A 22888-nucleotide genomic window follows, 5' to 3' on the forward strand; every position below is an offset into this window, starting at 1 on the left:
CTCCCCCTGCTTGTGTTCCCTCTCTCGCTGTGTCTCTCTCTGTCAAATAAATAAATAAAATCTTAAAAAAGAAAATAAAATGGTTAAGATGGTAAATTTTGATATGTGCTTTTTACAGCAGTTTTATTGGGGTTTCAAGAGAGCAGAGGTAATCGTGTGTACTCAATCTGATGTCTTTAATAGGATCTTGATGCTCTCTTTTTTTTTGGTTTGTTTTCTTTTGTTTTTTTCTGTGTTTTGCTTATCTGTTTTACTTTTTTCCACCTTCCTTTGGTTTAGGTGAATCCTGTGGGATTTTTAGAATTACATTTTGATTTGTCTATATTTTAGAGTGCTGTTCTTATAAGGCCACCAGTCCTTTTAGGGTTCACCCCAATCCAGTTTTACCTTCTCTTGATTACATTGCAAAGACCCTGTTTCCAAGTAAGTTAACATTCACTGGTTCCAGGTAAACATGAATTTTGGGAGGACATTATTAAACCTAGTATAGTCTTCTTTTTCAAAGATTTATTTATTTATTTATTTGAGGGAGAGACAGAGAGAGAACACACAAGCTTGGGGTAGGGGCAGAGGGAGAGAATCTCAAGCAGACTCCCCACTGAGCCTGGAGCCTGACACAGGGCTTCATCTCTTGACCCTGAGATCATGACCTGTGCTGAAACCAAGAGTTGGACACTTGACTGACTGAATCACCCAGGTACCCCTAGTCTTTTTTTTTTTTTTTTACGGTTTTGTTTTTAAGTAATCTCTGCACCCAGTGTGGGGCTCAAACTCACAACTCCGCGATCAAGAGTCACATGCTCCACTGACTGAGCCAGCCAGGCACCCCTAAACCTAGTATAGTCTTGATAGGACAGGTCCTACTTTGTTCTTCTTCACCGTTGTCTTAGATTTTCTGGGACTTTGCCCTTCCATATTCATTTTAGAGATAGTTTGGTGAAAAGCTATTGGGGGGCGCCTGGGTGGCTCAGTCGTTAAGCGTTGCCTTTGGCTCAGGTCATGATCCCGGGGTCCTGGGATCGAGCCCCGCATCAGGCCCCCTGCTCAGCGGGAAGTCTGCTTCTCCCTCTGCCTCTGCCTGCCTGCCGCTCCCCCTGCTTGTGCTCTCTCTCACTATCTCTCTCTGTGTGTCAAATAAATAAATAAATAAATCTTAAAAAAAAAGATTCTCTAAAAAAAAGGTATTGCGATGTTGATTGAAATAGCATTGGACTTCTAGATTAATTTGGAGAGCATCACTATCTACATAATACTGAGTCTTCCTATCCATGAATGTGATAAATCCTAATTTATATAATTTTCTTTAATGTGTTTCAACATAGTTTTGTAATTTTCTGTATAAAAACATTTCATATTCAATCGCTATCATAAGCGATATCTTAAAGATCATGTTTTTAAATTGTCACTAATGTATAAGAATGCATGGCTTAAAATGTTTAATATCCAGCAACTTCTCTGAACTCTTATTAATTTAAAAAATTTTCTGTAAAGTCTCTTGGGTTGTGGGGCGCCTGGGTGGCTCAGTCGTTGAGTGTCTGCTTTTGGCTCAGGTCATGATCCCAGGGTCCTGGGATCGAGCCCCACATCGGGCTCCCTGCTCCGCGGGGAAGCCTGCTTCTCCCTCTCCCCCTCCCCCTGCTTGTGTTCCCTCTCTCGCTATGTCTCTCTCTGTCAAATAAATAAATAGAATCTTTAAAAAAAAAAAAGTCTCTTGGATTGTTTGAATTTTTATGTTTTTACCATTTCTCTCTTTTGGCTCTGGTTCTTTTGCTATCTATTTTACATTGTAAATTACTAAAAGACAGAAACCTTTCTTCAATATGCTTTGGAGAGTAAATGGACAGTGAGTAGTATATTGAAATATATGAAAGGAGATTCTTTTTTTTTTTTTTTTAAAGATTTTATTTATTTGAGAGAGAGAGAATGAGAGAGAGCAAGCACATGAGAGGAGGGAGGGTCAGAGGGAGAAGCAGACTCCCTGCCGAGCAGGGAGCCCGATGCGGGACTCGATCCAGGGACTCCAGGATCATGACCTGAGCCGAAGGCAGTCGCTTAACCAACTGAGCCACCCAGGCGCCCTGAAAGGAGATTCTTAGGTGGTGTTTAGGAAAAGAAAACTTTTGGTATCTTGCACAGTGTTAGTGCTGATAAAGGGAAAAACACATGTAGAGAGAATGGAAAGGGTTGAATTAAAAGATCTAGGATATTTGGGGCGCCTGGGTGGCTCAGTTGGTTAAGCGACTGCCTTCAGCTCAGGTCATGATCCTGGAGTCCCGGGATCGAGTCCCACATCGGGCTCCCTGCTCAGCGGGGGGTCTGCTTCTCCCTCTGACCCGCTTCCCTCTCGTGCTCTCTGTCTCTCATTCTCTCTCTCAAATAAATAAATAAAAAAAATCTTAAAAAAAAAAAAAAAAAAAAAGATCTAGGATATATAACAGAAGAGTAATTATGCCTTTGTCAGGATGGGGCTACTAGTAAACAACATTTAAGTCCAGAGTTAAGAGTTTATATTTTATGTGGAAGGTGGTTGATAGAACTATATTGTTAGGACACTCATGATTTTTATTTTAAAGGTCAATGCAATTATTTAGTGTGTTTTTTTTTATTATTAATTTTATTATGTTATGTTAGTCACCATACATCATTAGTTTTTGATGTAGTGTTCCATGATTCATTGTTTGTGTATAACACCCAGTGCTCCATTCAATACGTGCCCTCCTTAATACCCATCACCTGGCTAACCCATTCCCTCACCTCCCATTTAGTGTGTTTTTGATGGGCTTAAGGTTTAGGTAGCAGCCCTGAAAATCTAGAGCAGGAAATCTTATAATGAGAGGAAATGATTGGATAAAGGCTAGAGAAGAGCTAACATAATGTTATTTACTTAAAAGGAATTAATGAATTAAATAAACCAACTCTCTTTTTTTCTGAGACATCCTTTCTGTATGCCAAAACTGGATTAGAAATTACTGTAAGGTGTTAACATGAAGGCAGAAGGTAATGCTGTTCAGAGACAGAGAAATAAAGTGTTTGGAAAATTGTGTCTTAGGGCACCAAGAGAAATAACTAATGACCTATAGTTGATTATTATTGAGATATCCGAGGTTTAAAGAAAGCTGAGTCAGGGAGGGATTGGAAGGTAAATGTCTTAAAGCCATTAAGGAAGAAAGCCAGGCAATTATCATTCAATTCTTGCTACACTGTTAAAATTGAACAAAATGTAAAAATATATGATCTATAAATGTGTAAAAGACAACAAAAGCAGAAAGAAAAATAGTTCAGAACTTGGGACTGGAAAAATAATACAAGGTTTGTTTTTTCTGAGTTTTAAAATCCTAATATACAAAGTAATTTGCAGGAGAGATGACCTTATCTAGTTAATTAAAAATACAAGGCCTCCGATTGAACTTGAAAGTTAGTGATGAAACTCATTTTTAGCAGCAATATCTGAGTTTTAAAAATCATCCATATAATCTCATGTTGGCATTGTAAAGTGAGTATTCAGTTGGAGCTGTCTTTCTGGGCTGGTAGATTTAGCAGTGGATGGAGGTTCTAGAGATTCCATAGGTTCTGGAGCTTCCATAAGTCCCTTTCTGTATGACCAGTATAACAACAGACTTACAGATCTACCTTCTTTGTATTGTTTTTTGCCATTGTGTATTGCTTGCAAAATGAGAGGTTAGCACCCCATGGAAGGCTGGGAAGATATTTTTATTTTTTATTTTTTGTTTTTGTTAAGATTTTATTTATTTGAGATCAAGCGAGAGAGAGATCCGGAGAGAGCACAAGGTTGGGGGCGGGGGGCAGAGGGAGAGGGAGAAGCAGGCTCTCCACTGAGCAGGGAGCCCGACTCAATCCCAGTACCCCAGGGTCATGACCTGAGCTGAAGGCAGAAGCTTAACCAACTGAACCACCCAGGTGCCCTGGGAAGATATTTTTAAAGAGATATTTTTATGAATCTTAGTACTTTATACCCTGTTAGAAATGTGTCATGAGGGCAGGGATTTTTCTCTGTTTTGTTCACTGAGTTATGTGTAACAACTAAAATAGTGCCTGATAGATAGGAGATGCTTAGTAAATATTTATTATTGAATGTATAAATGATTGTGTGCATGGAACAGTACTGGTAGTTAAAAGATTTTTTTTTGTCATTACATTGAAAATATGCTGTGGTTCTCTTAAAAGATACTTTAGTTTTTTATAGCTTTGTTGTTGTAAGTTTGTTATTATTTTGCATTCTTTTTTCCCTCTAGGAAGTAGCATTTAATGTAAGTACACTTGAAGATTTTGTGAGGGCAAAGACAAATCCTGGGGAAACTGAATAAAGACTTAATACACTTAGATGTTAGTCGAAAGTTTTATTTTCCATTTTCTTCTGTGCAAGTTAGTTACAGGCCTCTCTGCAGTGAGTGGATGTGAGCTGCATTATTACAGTATAGCTGTATAATTGGTGTGGCCCTGTGTGAACCTATGGGATCTGGGGCATGTAATGAGTTAAGCTTTTTCTGCTGAAATGTCAAGAATGCATTTAAATACTTCTGGATTCTTGCCAGACCCACATTACCAAGACTATTCTTTATTTTAGATTCAAATATACAGTAGGTCTGAAGTGCTCAGGCATGCATATTGAATTTCTTTCTGAATGTACTGTAATTCAAAAGGAAACTTTTTTTTGAAGGAAGACAGGTCTTTACACATTACTTATAAATAACTTGCCTCAGATCTTGGATTCTTAATTGAAGATCTGCTTCTGTAGTCTTACTCAGGTAAAACTTATAAAGGACTCCATTATATGGGTATAATCAGATTCTGGATAGATGGTGTCTGTAAATACTGAAGGGATATTTGGATAAGTTATTAGAATTTTAAAATTTGTCTCTTAAGCCATTTCCCAGTATTTTGACAGGTGACAATTATGTAAGATATGGCATTGATGCAGGGACTGAGATGCTGATAATCCATAAAAAGTATTTTCCTGTGGCACCATTCACATACTTGTTCCTACTTTTATCTCAGTGGTAATTTATGTAAAGAAAATTTTTGTTGTTAAAGAGGGTTCATTAAACTATCCTAAATATGTCCTATGACTAGACAGTGTATTGGACACTTTTTAGAACTTTAGAATTTTTAAAAGTTGTCTTGATTTTGAAAAAAAAATCCCCTTTTATGGTGATGTTTTTCTTTGACTATACTCACTGATCTAATGCCTCTTACTGGATCTGGCAACCTACAAAGGAGGTTGTCCTTTTGCTGGGCAATGGTTAGGTTTCCCATTTCCTGTTACAAAGTACCTTTCAAGTTCTAACAGTAATGTATTACTTTTCCATATTTAACTATTATCCCAAACTGAATATTTTGTAGCTCCTCTTTAGATAATTTGGGAGGTTTTAATAAGGAATAGTGGGTTATTTTGATGTACAGAATACTTTATGCCTTAAAGACTCTTGAACTGTTATCGATTTTTTAATGTTAAAAAAAAATCATGACTCTGACCTTTTTTTTTTTTTTTTTAATATTGCAGACTAGATATCTTCACATTCTCTGTTACAACTTCGGAGTAGAAACCCACAAGCAGAATAAATATGAAGAAAGTTCTTTCTGGCTTAGGTAATACAAACAAAATTAGTGAATGTGAATTTAGGGATATCATCATACAGTTAAGTAAATACTTACTATGTGGTACTTTGTCAGTTTAAACATTCTCTGACTTCAAATGCCAATATGCTAAATTTATTTATTCCTTTAATATGTGTTGTTTATTCTTACATGTTGTCTAGGAAAATGTATTCTATTCTTTTTTTTTTTTAAAGATTTTATTTATTTATTTGACAGAGAGAGAGACAGCGAGAGAGGGAACACAAGCAGGGGGAGTGGGAGAGGGAGAAGCAGGCTTCCCGCGGAGCAGGGAGCCCGATGTGGGGCTCAATCCCAGGACCCTGGGATCATGACCTGAGCCGAAGGCAGACGCTTAACGACTGAGCCACCCAGGCGTCCCATGTATTCTATTCTTAATAAAACACAAGACTATGTTCTTCTTTCATTCCTCCTTCATATCTCCATCAAGAATATGAATTTTTTGGGACGCCTGGGTGGCTCAGTTGGTTAAGTGTCTTGCCTTCAGCTCAGGTCATCATCCCAGGGTCCTGGGATTGAGTCCCTCATCCGGCTCCCTGCTCAGCAGGGAGCCTGCTTCTCCCTCTGCCTGCCGCTCTCCTTGCTTGTGCACGCTTGCTCTCTCTCTGACACATAAATAAAATAAAATCTTAAAAAAAAAAAGAATATGAATTTTTCTTTTACTTTGTTACATATTGCTCTCTGCCAACCCCAGAGTATACGGGTGGATGGGTGAAGAGTAGGATCAGGATCAGCTAAAATTGTTATTATTAAATGACTCTGCTATTTTAATATCAATAAGTGTATATTTAGCACTTACTGTATGATCAGTATTATACTAATATTTGTACTATTGTGTTGAATCTGGAAGTATCAAGGGAATAATGTAAAAATGTAGCAACTATATGCAAGAACCCTGTCTTTCACTGAACACTTAGGCACAGCACAGGTTCTGACACATAGTAGATATTCAATAATTGCTAGTTAAATGAATTTATGTGAAAAATGTATTTTTCTGGAGATGTCACATAAGGTACTTTGAACATCAGAGGATTATGGAATAAAATATATCAAATCAATTCACTAAATGTTTCTCCATTGTGAGTATAGGGTTAGTTCTGGTTATTTGGAGATACTCTCAGGGTTAGTTTAACTGTTGTGAAAATTACATTTGCCATTAATGAAATAAATGCAAATATGGTCTTTGAGATTATAGTAATCACAGGTATATATATCCCTAACAAAATATTTATGCAAATAACTTTTTTATGTAAAAGCCTTTTTTTTAAGATTTTTAAAAATTTATTTGCCAGAGAGAGAGCACAAGCAGGGGGAGCGGCACAGGGAGAGGCGGGCTCCCTGCTGAACAAGGGGCCTGATGTGGGGCTCAATCCCAGGACCCTGGGATCATGACCTGAGCTGAAGGGAGACGTTTAATAGACTGAGCCACCCAGGCGTCCCTGTAAAAGACTTTTTAGAGCCTAAAGATTGATCAAACTCTATGAAGAACTATACCTAGCAGAACAGGCTTATAAAGTTATGAGTTATACTTGACTCAATTTAGAATGTTTCACACACGTGGAATATACCTGAAGTTATTATAAAATTGCATTTTAATAAATTGAATTATTTCATATATAATAAAAGGAGCTGAGTAGTTTAGCACAGGTTTTACAACAGGTTTCGTTTAAATGAATCTTTTTGTAAAGTGAATGATAAGTGAGTTTTGTTAAAGGATTTGGCAGTATTGGGGGGTACAAAGTTTGTGGCATCAACCTATCAAAAAACTAATATGCCAAGAAGACAGGGATGAGGAGGACAAAAGAAATTAAAAAAAAAATACCCCCCCCCCCCAAACATGCTGGTGCCATGGATGGCTTCTGGAAGATTAAAACTGTGGAGGTAAGCTTGAAGTTTATGCCAAGAATGAGGGGGAATGTTTTCTAGGAAATGGTCATAAGAATAGGCTGAGGCTTAAAGTGGCATATGTAGGCCATTTTCACATATGCCGTGGGTTGTTGATGTCTTATCTGTCGTTACCATTTTTAGAACACCTTACAAAAAAAAATTTGATGGTGACAGGATGATTGACATACATATCATCAGCTGGCTATATCAGATTTTTACTGTATGTTTAGTGGCTATATTTTTAGGAATATCATTTGATCCACAGTCAGATTTTCATCAAAATCTATATTGTAAATTTATAGAGCACCATTATATTTTGAGTCTTTTGTGTTCTTGTCATTAGAATGAGATTAGGGAAACCGGGAAGAACTTAAATTCTAGCTCTAGGGGCGCCTGGGTGGCTCAGTTGTTAAGCGCCTGCCTTTGGCTCAGGTCATGATTCCAGGGTCCTGGGATCGAGCCCCACATCGGGCTCCCTGCTCGGCGGGAAGCCTGCTTCTCCCTCTCCCACTCCCCCTGCTTGTGTTCCCTCTCTTGCTGTCTCTCTCTCTGTCAAATAAATAAATAAAATCTAAAAAAATAAAAAATAAAAAATAAATAAATAAATTCTAGCTCTAGTTATTATATATGATTTTAATCTCTGCCTGATTATATTTTCTACCTCTTTTGGGGATATAAAAGTATCTTGGTGAAGTATTTTCAAATGCCCTGAAAAATTACATTTTAATGCGTTTTAAAAGAGGCAAAAATAATTATCAATGTTATTAACAGTAGGAATTTTAGCACAGTGGATAGTTTTTCTAGTATTAGATCAACTCAATCAAAATTTGGGTCCTCTATGACGTCAGGGTGAAACTGGTAATATTGTGATACCTACTTTTTAGAATTACTGTACAGCTTAAATATGTTGATGCATGTGTTGTAGAGTGTTCAATATCTCGCTTGGGAAACAGAAACTGGTCAGTAAATGGTAGCTGTTGCTGCTATTTCTTTTTTTTAAAGATTTTATTTATTTATTCATGAGAGACAGAGAGAGAGAGAGAGAGGCAGAGGGAGAAACAGGCTCCCAAGGAGCAGGGAGCCCGATGCGGGACTCGATCCCAGGACCCTGAGATCATGACCTGAGCCGAAAGCAGACGCTTAACCATCTGAGCCACCCAGGCGCCCCTGTTGCTGCTATTTCTAGGTGATATGTTTGCTCTTTACTGTAAATGAGCACTAATGTGGCAAGTCCACTAGTTTAGTTCTAAACTTTATCACAGTGAAATCAAACGTGGATTACTTGTTGACTTCCCAGGTAACTATATTATAAAGACAAATACCCACATTTTCTGTCATACTGCTTATCTTTGGAACAGTTTTTCTTTGTGCTTTAATTATCCGTGTATTAAGACTATTGGGAGCTGTTGGTGGTACTGTAGAAATGAATAGCTGCTAATTAAACATCCGTCTCTGTAAATTTTACACCAGAAGGAGGCAATGGAGAGTGTACTTTCTACAGGCTTAAGTCTTTTGTAAACAGTGAATATCTTAAGGTAGAGGTTATATGCAGTTTGAACGTACCCGTTCAGGGGTGCCTGGGTGGCTCAGTTGGTTAAGCGACTGCCTTCGGCTCAGGTCATGATCCTGGAGTCCCGGGATCGAGTCCCGCATCGGGCTCCCTGCTCGGCAGGGAGTCTGCTTCTCCCTCTGACCCTCCCCCCTCTCATGTGCTCTCTCTCAAATAAATAAAATCTTTAAAAAAAAAAAAAAAGGAAGTACCCGTTCAGTCTTAAAAGGAAAAACTCCAGTTTTACACAAATGATAACGTATCAAAATTGCTATAGTATATTAGAATTTTGTTAAAATAGAAGCCTAGAACATAAAAGAGTGGTGGTGGGTATTGTTTATAAAGCTCTTTTCTGTCCCTCAGTTCTTGTTAACAGATCTCACTCAGTTCAGGACCTTTTTCAGTTTTTGTCTCCCCCTGCCTTTTCTTTTGCTAAGAAAAGTTCATGAACAGCTGCTGTTCTTGCTTTTTTCTACCACACTCTTTTGATCACGTCCCCTTATTAGAGATGCCATGGATTAAGAGAAGGCTGCTGTAATTATGAATGGAATTGGGAATCCTTTAGCTTACTTTACTGTAGGCATCAGGGTACCTGCCTCAATGTGTTCAGTGACAAATTTAGTTAGGACTCTGTTAAATATAAAATTTCAGACCTTTGAAATCAGAATGCTAGTATTGGAAATATATTTAAGAGGTTTTTTGTTTAATAAGATGCATTTTGGGGGGCACCTGTCTGGCTCAATTGGAAGAGCATGTGACTCTTGATCTCAGGGTCACGGGTTCAACCCCTACATTGGGTGTAGAGATTACTAAAAAAAATAAATAAACTTTGCTGCTCCTCCCCTTTTGTAATTCTTGCTATATTGAGCTCCTCTGTCTGCTCCTAGCAGAAGACAAGCATAAGTAGATGGGAAGAGATTAGTGATATAGAACTTTCTTTCTTCACAGTCTAGGGGATTTCAGTTGCTCTGGTGGCGTTTAAATTTAGTCTTTATCTTTTAACGTCCTAATAATTGGGACATATATTATGCTGAATTTGGCTTTTTATAAAAGATATACAGAAATTGCACGGTAACAAATTAGTATTCTAAAAGAAGCACTTGTAAACCAAACAAATACAAGTAAGTCTAACTCAAACGGCTTTGGGATTACATTGATTTACTGCAGAGATTTTGCAGATTTTTTTCTCCCTGGGAGGAAAACGCCTTAATCGCAAAACCTTAGTCTTAATCACGGATGATTTTTCTTTTATTTCTAGTAGTTCTAATTCAACTGTGTTACTTGGAGCTATTGACTGGTACACACTTGGGAGGCTCACTTTTTTCCTTTTGCTGTAAGAAGACCTATTTTGTAATTGTGGCAAATTAAATTTAGGAGAGAACAGTTAAAATGAAAGTGATACAGTAAAAATGTTTAAAATTTCTTCACTGATAAAAGAAGTTATATGTGCTAATTATGAAAATTTAAATATTACAAAAATATATAATGTGTTAAGTAAAAGTCCTTTGTAATCCCACATTCATAAATGCTCATTATTAACATTTTACTTTGTTTTTTAAAATTTTTTTCACAGACAGTTTTTAAAAGGTCTTTTAATATGTTAAATGACAAGGAAGACATGAGAATCATTGAAATGCATTTGGAGGATTTAAGGAATTGAGGAGTTTTTTCAAAATGGACTGTAAATAAGGAAAACTAATGGAACAAAACCAAGCCAAAGACTATACGTAGGACAACTCCTAATTGCTGATCTCTTGTTAGAGACAGTGAGATAAATTGGGAAAATGACAGAAGACATTTGAATTGGACAAAATCATGGAGAATTGGATAAAACCCTGAAGGTGTTCTATAAAAAATAATCTAATTGATCTTAATAAATGAAATAAAAATGACCCTACTTTCTTTGACCTACAGGTCAGAGACTGCTTAAAGATTCCTGAAGAGTCCTTTGTAGGTTAAATTGAGAATATTTCTCAACTCCTTGTGTGAGAGCTCTGTGCTGCCTTTTCCCCTTCAGAATCCAAAGAAAGCACGATTTCTTCAGCATCCTTCTGAGACCGTAATTACAGTTTATATTTTCTTTAAAAAACTTCCCAACCTAAACTTAGTGTTGCTAGATTTTTTGGATGTGAATAAATAATTGGGTAGACGGTATATTAGAGTAGGAATAATTTTGGAGCTCCTCTTCTAACACTACTTTTAATTTCTCTAAAGTTAATCTAAAACCTATGTCAGTTGGTAGCTAATGTGAGTTAGGAATAGTTTTTACCCTGCACGTAGTATCCTCAAGTGAAGTGTGTCTCTTTCCTGCGTCTATAAAACTTCTTGTATCTCTCATTGAATCAAAAGAGGAGAATTCAGCAAAAATTATACTACTGTTTTTTTTTTTTAAAGATTTTATTTATTTATTTGAGAGAGAGAATGAGAGAGAGAGAGCACACGAGAGGGGGGAGGGTCAGAGGGAGAAGCAGACTCCCTGCTGTCCTGGGACTCCAGGATCATGACCTGAGCCGAAGGCAGTCGCTTAACCAACTGAGCCACTCAGGCACCCATATACTACTGTTTTCTAAATTTATAGCGCTTAGAGTTAGCGAACCAGATTATGTAAGTTCCATGTTGGGTTTAAAATAGGTATTATGTTTACAATAGGGACAGTATTTATGAGGTATTTTTATTTATCACTGCCTAGTCTTTATAATGGTTATATATAGGAATATATATCACCAGAGGTCTTTTTTTTAAAAGAAGATTCTACCTTTTTAAGTAATCCCTACACACACACACAGGTGGGGCTCGAACCTACAACCCTGAGATCAGGAGTTGCATGCTCTACTGACTGAGCAAGCCATGTGCCCCACCAGAGGTCTTCTAATAAGGAAATAACAAAGGAAATATAAATATGTTTTCTGCACAAATATTAATGATTCACTGTATGAGCCCAGGGGAAATTTGTATCAGTTTCAATGCTACTTAATGCTCATCCCTTTATTTTCCCTTTGTTCTCAGCCCAAGACCTTGAGAATTTGACAATATTATTTATAGTCAGGCAATGTGATCTAAGGAATGATCACAGAGCTAGCAGTAGAAAATCTGTTACTAATCAATTGTGTGACCTTGGGTCACTCACCTAATAATGTGCTGCAATGTCTATCTGAAAAATGGGTACAGTATTATCTGTGTCACAGGCTTGTAATAAAGATGCCATAAGGAACATAATAGGACTTTGAAAAGTTAAGGATATTACATAATCATAGACTGTGATAAATTATTAACTATAAAAATCATATGCAAGACCTATTTTAATGGTAAATGGAATGTATTAGCACCATCTTGTGGAAATATAATGAATTGTATAACAGCAGTTTTAACAAGATAATTTACTAAAGCTAACACTTAGAGCTGTAAGATTCTTTACAGATCTAGTTCAGTAATTTAGGAACTGTGTTCTCTGGTGCTCTCTGGTTCTGCCAGAACAGCTTTTCAGAATCTCCATTAAGGGAAAAAGGAGATGTAGCCACAATTCTCTAACACACCCATCTTGATTCAGAGAAGTTAGGCATTAATTTTGGTAAGTAGTATGTCGATGCAAGATTTTGTTTGAAAAAAGTGATTCACTTGCTTACAGTTTAAAAATGACTGGTATAGATCAATTTCATCTTGTATAGATAGGGAAGTGTACATTTAGAGAGATTTATACAATGGCACCTAGTTGGGACCTAGATCTCCAGTCTTTTAGGAATAGTTTTTCTCCAAAGTTCAGTAATGAGGTTCCCTCTTTGATTCCTGATTTTGACTAGTATGAGTCTTCTCTCTTCTTTTCTTGGTCAGTCTAGCTAAAGGTTTGTCAGTCTGTTGGCTTTTTTCAAAGCATCAACTTTTGCTTTTATTGATTTTTCTCTATTGTTTTTCAGTTATTTCATTTAATTCCTGCTGTAATCTTTATGACTTTTCCCATCCATGCTTGCTTTAGATTTAGTTTGCTCTTTCTGTTCCATTTTCCTAGCATGGAAGGTTGAGATCTTACTTCTCTTTTAATATTGTTATAGGTATAAAATTTCCCTTAACCATTGTTTTCCATCCCATAAATTTTGGTATGTTGTATTTCCCTGTTCACTCAGCTCAAGGTATTTTCTAATTTCTCTTGTGATTTATTCTTTGACTCATTGGTTATTTAGGAATGTGTTGTTTAATTTCCACTTAACTTCTTGATTTCTAATTTAATTTCATGTAGGTGGGGAACATACTTTCTATAACTTCAGTTCTGTTAAATTTACTGAGGCTTTTTAATATGTTCTATTCTGAAGAATGTTCTCTGTGCATTTGAGAAGAGGGTGTAGTCTGCTATTATTGGGTGGAGTATGATATAGATATCTGTTAGGTTAGTAGGTATATAGTGTTGTTCAAGTCTTCAGTATCCTTTTTGATGCTCTGCCTAGTTGTCCTGTCTGTTATTGAAAGTGGGGTATTGGGCGCCTGGGTGGCTCAGTCGGTTAAACGTCTGCCTTCAGCTCAGGTCATGATTCCAGGGTCCTGGGATCAAGCCCCACATCAGGCTCCCTGCTCAGCGGGAAGCCTGCGTCACCCTCTCCCCCTCCCCCTGCTTGTGTTCCTGCTCTCACTATCTCTCTCTCTGTGTCAAATAAAGAAAGAAAATCTTTAAAAAGAAAAAAAGAAAGTGGGGTATTGAAATCCTCTGCCTTCATTGTTGAGTTATATATCTTTCCATTCAATTTTGTCAACTTTTGTTTATGTATTTTGGGGGCTCTCTTGTTAGGTTTATATATGTTTTCGTTATATCTTACTAACGGATTTGCTATTTTATCATTTTAAAATATCCCTCTTTATCTCTAGTAACATTTTTCATCTTAAAGTCTATTTTGCCTGATATTAGTGTAACCACTCTAGTGCTCTTAGGTTGCTGTTTACATGGTATGTCTTTTTCCATCCTTTACTCTCAACCTCTTTGTATGTTTGAATTTAAAGTGTGTTTTTTGTCAGGGTGCCTGGGTGGCGCGGTTGGTTAAGCATCCGACTCTTGGTGTCAGCTCAGGTCATGATTTCAGGGTTGTGAGATTGCGCCCTGCCTCAGGCTCCACGCTCAGTGCGGAGTCTGCAGAGTTTCTCCCTCCCCCTCTGCCCCCCACCCCTGCGTGTGAGCTCTCTCTCTAATAAATAAATATTAGAAAAAAATAAAGTGTGTTTCGTGTCAACAGTATACAGTTGGATCTTTTTAAAAAATCCAGCCTGAAAATCTCTGCCATTTGATTTTATTGTTTAATCCATTCAGCCTTTTAATGTTGATATTGTTGGATTTATATCTGACATTTTGTTTTCTGTCATGTCATGTCATGTCTCATGACTACCTATTCTCTCTTTTCCTCCTTTACTACTTTAAGTGAATATCTTTTCAAAATTAATTTATTTTTTGTTGTGGTAATGAATATATACAACATAAAATTTGCTATTTTAATTATTTTAAGTGTATAATTCAGGGGGATTAATTACATTCCCAGTGTTGTTCGACCATCATTGCAATCAATTTCAAAAACTTTTTTCATCACCTCAAATAGAAATTCCTTAACTTTTGGGGCACCTGGGTGGCTCAGTCATTAAGCGTCTGCCTTCAGCTCAGAGCATGGTCCCAGGGTCCTGGGATCGAGCCCCACATCGGGCTCCCTGCTCAGTGGGAAGCCTGCTTCTCCCTCTCTCACTCCCCCTGCTTGTGTTCCCTCTCTGACTGTGTCTCTCTCTGTCAAATAAATAAGTAAAATCTAGGAAAAAAAAAAAGAAGTTCTCTAACTTTTGAACGCTAACTCCCCATTTCTCCTTCCCCCTTCCCCGGTCCCTGATAATCTCTAATCTCCTTAATATCTCTGTGAATTTGCCTATCTTAGATATTTCATGTGAGCAGAATCATACAATATTTGTCTTTTTTTGTCTGGCTTATTTCACTTAGGAGAATATTTTCAAGGATCATCCATGTTGCGACATGTATGAGAACTTCATTCTTTTTTTTTTTTTTTACCAATAATTTACTTTATTGTGGTAAAATATACATAACATAAAGTTTACTACCATTTTAACCATTTTTAAGTGTACAGTTCAGTGGCATTAAGTATACTCACAGTGTCGTATAAACATTACCACTGTCTATTTCTAGAATGCTTTCATCCTAAACAAATTCTGTACCCATTAAACAATAATTCCCCAGTCCTCTCACCCCTGGTAACCTGTGTTCTACTTTCTATCTCTATGACTTGGCATTTTCTAGGTTCCTCATATGAGTAAAGTCATACAATATTTGTCCTTTTGTGTTTGGCTTATTAACATGTTTTCAAGGTTTATCCATGTTGTGGCATGTATCAATATTTCATTATTTTTATGGGTGAATAATATTCCATTTTATGGATTTAACACATTTTGTTTATCCATTCAGCACGTGATGAACACTTGAGTCGTTGCCATCTTTTTTTTTTTAATATTTTATTTATTTATTTGACAGAGAGAGGGGTAGTGGTTCAAGCAGGGGGAGCGGCAGGCAGAGGGGGAGAGAGGCAGAGGGAGAGGGAGGCACAGGCTCCCCACTGAGCAGGGAGCCCGATGTGGGGCTTGATCCCAGGACTCTGGGATCATGCTCTGAGCTGAAGGCAGACGTTTAACCGACTGAGCCACCCAGGCACCCCTCCATCTTTTTTGTTATTATGAATAATGCTACTATAAACTTTGGTGTATAAGTATCTGCTCGAGTCCCTGCTTTCACTTCTTTTGTATGTATACCTAGGAGTAGAATTGCTGGGTCTCATAAATGGATATCTTATAGTATACCATTTAAATTGGTTAACAGTTTTTAAAATTACATATTCTTCATGGTATTTTCCTTATGGTTGTTCTAGGGCTTACAATATACATCTTAATTTATTAGAAGTTACTTCAGATTTATATTAACTTTCTACTGAAAGAAGTTTTACTTCTATATAGCTATTCCCTATTCTCTTTTTTGCTATTATAATTATATAAGTTATGTCTATATATGTTTAAAAACTCAGTAATGTGTGGTTATACTTATTGCTTTATATAATCTTATGTATTTGAAAGAAGATGAGAGAAAAAAGGAGAGCATAAATATTTTTATAGAATCTTTTTATATATTAGCCTTCTCATCAGTTTTGGTTGTCTTTGTTTACTTCTTATAGATTTAAGTTACCATTTGGTGTTATTTCCTTACACTAATTATAACTTTATTCCCACCCACTTCTTTGTGTTGTCAGAGTAAAAATATATTACATATACAATGCCCCAACAATAAAGTTTTATAGATATTTATACAGTTGCTTTTTAAATAAGGAAGGAAATGAGAAGAAATATATAATCATATTGTCTTTTATAATTATCTAAATAATTACTAACACTTTTTTTCATATGAATTCACATTAATGTTTGGTGTCATTTGCTCTCAGCTTGAGGAATGTTCTTTCGTATTTCTTGTAAGACAGATCAGCAAGAAATTCTCTCAATTTTTGTTTATCTGGGAATGTATTTAGTCTTCTTTTGAAAAATAGTTTCTCTAGATACAGGATTCTTAGTTGACAGTTTTTTCTCTTTAAGCACTTTAAATATGTCATCCCTGCTTTCTGGCACCCATTATCATGTGATGAAGAGTTAGCTGTTAATCTTGTTTCCTTTGAAATGATGAATCATTTCTCTCTGACTGCTTTCAAGATTTTCTGTTTATCTTTGACTTTCAGTAATTGGAGTATGATGTGTCTGGGTATGGATTTGTGTGTGCATGTATGTGTGATCCTACTTGGAGCCCATTAAGCTTCTTGGATGTGTAGATTATTGTTTCCCCTCAAATTTGGGAAGTTTTCAACCATTATTTTTTTGAATATATTTTCTATTTCTTTCTCTTGCTTCTCTCCTTCTGGTACTCTCATGCATATGTTGTTGTGCTGTATGATGTCCCACACGTCTTTGAAGGTCTGTTCTTTTTTTCCACTCTTTTTTTCCTGTTTGTTCCTCAGATCTGTATAATCACTACCAATCTATCTCCAAGTTTATATATTCTTTTTTTGCCTGCTCAAATCTACTATTGAGCCTCTCTAGTGAATTTTTCATTTCAGTTATTGTACTTTTCAACTTCAGAATTTCCACTTGGTTCTTTTTTATAATTTCTGTGATTTAATTGTTATACTCTTATTCTCTATTTGCATCATTGTTATTATACCTTCCTTTAATTCTTTAAATATGCTTTCCTATAGTTCTTTAAACATATTTATGATAGCCGCTTTGAAGTATTTTTCTACCAACTGCAACATCTGGGACCTCTCAGAGGCAGTTTCTATTGCCTTCCTTTTATCCTCTGTATAAGTCCACTTTACTGTTTTATTGCAAGTGTTCTAATATTTTGTTGAAAACTAGACATTTTGGATAGTATCTTGCAGCAAGTCTGGATACCAGTTTCCCACCTTTATGGAACTTACTATTATTTTAATTGTTTGGTCATTTATTTATTTGGTTATTTGACTGGACTAATTCTGTGAAGTTTATTTTTCTCACAGTGTGTGACCTCTGATGTTCCTGCTCAGGGTTTTTCCCCTTGTTTTTGTCTTTTTATGGCTTTCTAGGCTTCACCTCGCATCCACATAAGCCACTTGTTGGTCAAGGGTTGTGTTTAAGGTCACTTAACCAGTTAGATAATTCACCCTTTCTTGTTGGATGTGTATTTGTCTTAGAGGTTTCACAGTTCAGTGAATTTATTATTTTACCCTGCATTAGCCAGGGGCTAATAGCTAGTAGGTTCGCTTTCTGATCATGCCTGAGAGGGCAGCCTTGGGCATGTGCACAATCTCTCAGACTGCCCAAATATGCGTGCAATTTGGTTTCTTAAAACAAACATGTTTTTTAGAGCAGTTTTAGGTTTACAGCACAGTTGAGAGGAAGGTAGAGATTTTCCACATATCCCCTGATTCTGCACATTCATAGCCTCCCCACTAATCAACATTTCTCCCCGGAATGGTACATTTTTTTTTCTAAGGATGAACTTACATTGACACATCGTAATCCCCCAACTCTGTAGTTTACCTCAGGGTTCACTCTTGCTGTTGTATATTCTACAGGTTTAGACAAATGTATGATGACATATACCTACCATTATAGCGTTTTAGTGTCATACAGAATAGTTTCACTGCCCTAAAAATCCTCTGTGTTCTGCCTCTTCATCCCTCTCTTCCCCAAACTCTATCAACCACTGATCTTTTTGGTCTCCATAGTTTTGCCTTTTCTGGGATGTCATATAGTTGGAATCATATAGTATGCATCCTTTTCAGATTGGCTTTTTCCCCTTAGTAATAATGATTTAAGTTTCCTCCATGTGTTTTCTTGTCTCGATAGCTCATTTATTTATTTATTTATTTTTAAAAGATTTTATTTATTTATTTTTGGGGGAGAGAGAGAGAGACCATGAGCGGGGGCGGGGGGAGGAGCAGAGGGAGAAGCAGGCTCCCCGCTGAGCAGGGAGCCCAACACGGGACCTGATACCAGGACCCTTGGATCACAACCAAGCCGAAGGCAGATGCTCAACTGACTGAGCCACCCAGGCACCTGATAGCTCATTTATTTTCAGTGCTGAATAATATTCCACTGTCTGGATGTACCATAGTTTATTTGTCCATTATCCTACTGAAGGACATCTTGGTTGCTTCCGGTTTTGTCAGTTATGAATAGAGCTGCTATAAATATCCACATGCAGATTTTTGTGTGGATATAAGTTTTCCATTCCTTTTGGTAAATACCAAGGAATGTGATTGCTGGATCATATGGTAAGCGTATATTTAGTTTTATAAGGAACCACCAAACTGTCTTGCAAAGTGGCTATACAATTTTGTATTCCCACCAGCAATGTATGAGAGCTCTGTTACTCCATATTCTCACCAGTGTTTTAGACTTAGTGTTTTAGACTTGGGCCATTCTGATAGGTATGTATTGGTATTTAATTTTTGTTTTAATTTGCATTTCCCTTATGACATAAGATGTGGAACATTTTTTCATAGGCAAATTTATTTGCCATCTGTACATCTTTTTTGGTGAGGTATTTGTTAAGAACTTTGGATCATGGTTTAATTAGGTTGTTTGTTTTTTTACTGTTGAGTTTTAAGAGGTTCTATTTGTATATTTTGGATATCAATCCTTTATCAGATGTGTCTTTTGCAAATATTTTCTCTGAATCTGTGGCTTGTCTTCTAATTCTTTTAATATTGTCTTTCACAAAGCAGAAGTTTTTAATTTTATTTTTATTTATTTATTTGAAGATTTTATTTTTAAGTAATCCCTGCACCCAGCATGGGGCTCGAACTTACAACTCTGAGATCAAGAGTTGCATGCTCTACCAACTGAGCCAGCCAGGCATCTCAGAAGTTTTAAATTTTAATGAAATCTAGCTTATCAATTATTTCTTTCATGGATTGTTTCCTTGGTGTGTTGTATCTAAAAAGGCATCACAGGGGCACCTGGGTGGATCAATCGGTAGAGCATGTGACTCTTGATCTTAGGGTCGTGAGTTCAAGCCCCACATTGGGCATGGAGCCTACTTAAAAAAAAAATAATAAATAAATAAAAAGGCATCACAATACCCAAGATCATCTAGGTTTTATCCTATGTTATCTTCTAGAAGTTTTATAGTTTTGCACTTTACATCTAGGTCTGTGTTCCATTTTGAGTTAGTTTTTGTGAAAGATGTAAGGTCTGTGTCTGGATTCTTGGATGTCCAGTTGTTCCAGCATCACTTGTTGAACAGATGGTCGTTGGTCTGTTCTGTTTCCTTTGCTCCTTTGCTCCTTTGTCAAAGATCAGTTGAATGTATTTATGGGTGCTCTCTATTCTGTTCCACTAATCCATTTGTATTTTCTTTAGCCAATTCCTTGATGACTGTAACAATGTACTGTCTTGATTGCTGTAGCTTTTTAAAAAGATTTTATTTATTTACTTGAGAGACAGAGAGCACAAGCAGGGGGAGGGGCAGAGGGAGAGGGAGAAGCAGACTCCCTGCTGAGCAGGGAGCCCAATGCGGGGCTCGATCCCAGGACCCTGGGATCATGACCTGAGCTGAGGGCATACGCTTAACCAGCTGAGCCACCCAGGTGCCCTGGTTACTGTAGCTTTATAGTAAGTCTTGAAGTTGTGTAGTGGCAGTCCTGTCCTGCAATATTATGTTGACTATTCTCATCTCTTGTCACTCCATAGAAACTTTAGAATGTTGAACTAGTCTTGCATACCTGAGATAAATCTCACTTTGTCATCATGTATAGTTTTTTAAAATTGTATTTTGGGTTTGATTTGTTAATATTTTATTGAGGATTTTACATCCATGTTCATGACATATATTGGTTCATAGTTTTCTTGTAATGTCTGACTGGTTTTGGGTATTATTAGGGTAATGCTGGCCTAATAGAATGAGTTAGTTAGGAAGTATTCCTTCTGCTTCTATTCTGAAGAGATTGTAGAGAATTGGTATAATTTCTTCCTTAAATGTTTAGTAGAATTTACCACTGAACACATCTGGGCTTGGTGCTTTCTGTTTTGGAATGTTGTTAATTTTTGATTCAATTTCTTTGATATCTATGGGCCTATTTAGACTGTTTCTTTTTTTTTAAGATTTTATTTGTTTATTTGAGATAGAGAGCGAAAGAGAGAGAGAGAACGAGCAGGGGTGGGAGGGGCAGAGGGAGAGGGAGAGGCAGGCTCTCCACTGAGCAGGGAACCTGACGCAGGGCTCGATCCCAGGACCCCGGGATCATGACCTGAGCTAAAGGGAGATGCTTAACAGACTGAGCCACCCAGGTGCCCCTAGACTATTTCTTCTTGTGTGAGTTTTGGCTGCTTGTATTTTTCAAGTAATTGGTCCATTTAATCTAGGTTATCAAATTTGTGGGCATAGAGTTATTTATAGTATTTCTTTATTACCCTTTTAAATTTTCATGGTATGTGTTGTGATGTCCCCTCTTTGATTTCTGATATTAATAGTTTCTGTCCTCTCTTTTTTTCTTAGTTAGCCTGGCTGGAGGCTTATCAGTTTCACTGATTATTTCAAATACTAGTGGTTGGTTTCATTGATTTTTCTGTTTTTTTTTTTAAGGTTTACTTCTTTGAGAGAGAAAGAGAGAGCACACGTGCACGAGCATGTGAGTGAAAGTAGGGGCACAGGGAGAGGGAGAGAAGCAGACTCCCTGCTGAGCACAGAGCCCAACTCAGGCCGATCCCAGGATCCTGAGATCATGACCTGAACCAAAATCAAGAGTCCTCGGCTTAACCGACCAAGCCTCCCAGGCACCTCTTGATTTTTCTCTGTTGATCTCTTTTGATTTCTTGTTTTAATTTTATGATTTCTGCTCTAATTTTTCTCATTTTTTTTTCATTCTGCTTTTTTTGGATTTGATTTGCTTGTCTTTTTCTATTAAGGTGGAAATTTAGATTATTGATTTTAGCTTTTCTTTCTTTTCTGATATATATTCAATGATACAAATTTTTCCCTAAGCACTGCTTTTGCTGCATCTCACACATTTTGTTAAGTTGTGTATTCATTTTCATTTAGTTCAAAGTATTTTTGAACGTATTTTGAGATTTCTCCTTTGACCCATGTGTTATTTACAGAGGGGTATTGTTTAATCTCCATGTATTTTAGAATTTTTCAGTTATCTTTCCATTATTTACTTCCGTTTTAATTCCGTTGTGGTCTGAGGGCAGACTTTATATGATTTCTATACTTCTAAATTTGTTTAAGTGTGTTTTATGGCCCAGAATGTGGTTTAGCTTGGTGAATGTTCCATATAAGCTTGATAAGAATGTGTATTTTGCTGTTGTTGGATGTACTAGTCTGTAGATGTCAGTTATATCCAATTGATTGATACTGTTGTTGACTTCAGCTATGTTCTTACTGATTTTTTTGCCTGCTCTATTTCTGAGAGAGGGGTATTGAAATATCCAACAATGATAGTAGAGTCATCTATTTTTCCTTGCTGTTCTATCAGTTTTTGCCTCACACACAGTTTGATGGTCTGTTAGGCTCATACACATTAAGAATTGTTAGGTCTTCCTGGAGATTTGACCCTTTTATCATTATGTTACACTCTTCTTTATCCCTCATATTTTTCCTTACTCTGAATTCTTCTGGCTGATATTAATATACCTACTCTTGCTTTCTTTGGATAGCATTAGCGTGGTATATTTTCCTTCATCTATTTACAGAGATTTACATTAATCTCTGTGTATCTTTATATTTAAAGTGGATTTCTTTTTTTTTTTTTAAAGATTTTTTTATTTATTTGACAGAGAGAGACACAGTGAGAGAGGGAACACAAGCAGGGGGAATGGGAGAGGGAGAAGCAGGCTTCCCGCCGAGCAGGGAGCCCGATGTGGGGCTCGATCCCAGGACCCTGGGATCATGACCTGAGCCGAAGACAGACGCTTAACGACTGAGCCACCCAGGCGCCCCTAAAGTGGATTTCTTATAGACAACATTCAGTTGGGGTTTTTGTGTATATATTTTAAAGATTTTATTTGTTTATTTGACAGAGAGATAGAGAGAGCCAGAGAGCACAAGCAGGGGGAATGGCAGAGGGAGAGGGAGAAGCAGGCTCCCCACTGAGCAGGGAGTCCGATGTGGGGCTCGATCCCAGGTTACTGGGATCATGACCTGAGCTGAAGGCAGACGCTTAACCGACTGAGCCACACAGGCACCCATATTTAAATTCCGTTAATTAACACAGAGTGTATTATTAGTTTCAGAGGTAGAGTTCAGTGATTCATCAGTCTTATATAATACCC

General features: G+C 37.0%; 1 protein-coding gene across 1 annotated transcript in view; it reads left to right on the forward strand.

The window, feature by feature from the left end:
- TEX11 (testis expressed 11) overlaps positions 1–22888 on the forward strand; it is a 292288-nt gene that overhangs the window by 52665 nt on the left and 216735 nt on the right. Inside the window, exon 7 of the mRNA XM_021679728.1 lies at positions 5522–5607. Within this exon, the coding sequence (XP_021535403.1) occupies positions 5522–5607 (86 nt within the window). The remainder of the gene's footprint in view (positions 1–5521; positions 5608–22888) is intronic.

Source organism: Neomonachus schauinslandi, chromosome X, assembly GCF_002201575.2.
Source record: "Neomonachus schauinslandi chromosome X, ASM220157v2, whole genome shotgun sequence".
NCBI classification, from domain to species: domain Eukaryota; kingdom Metazoa; phylum Chordata; class Mammalia; order Carnivora; family Phocidae; genus Neomonachus; species Neomonachus schauinslandi.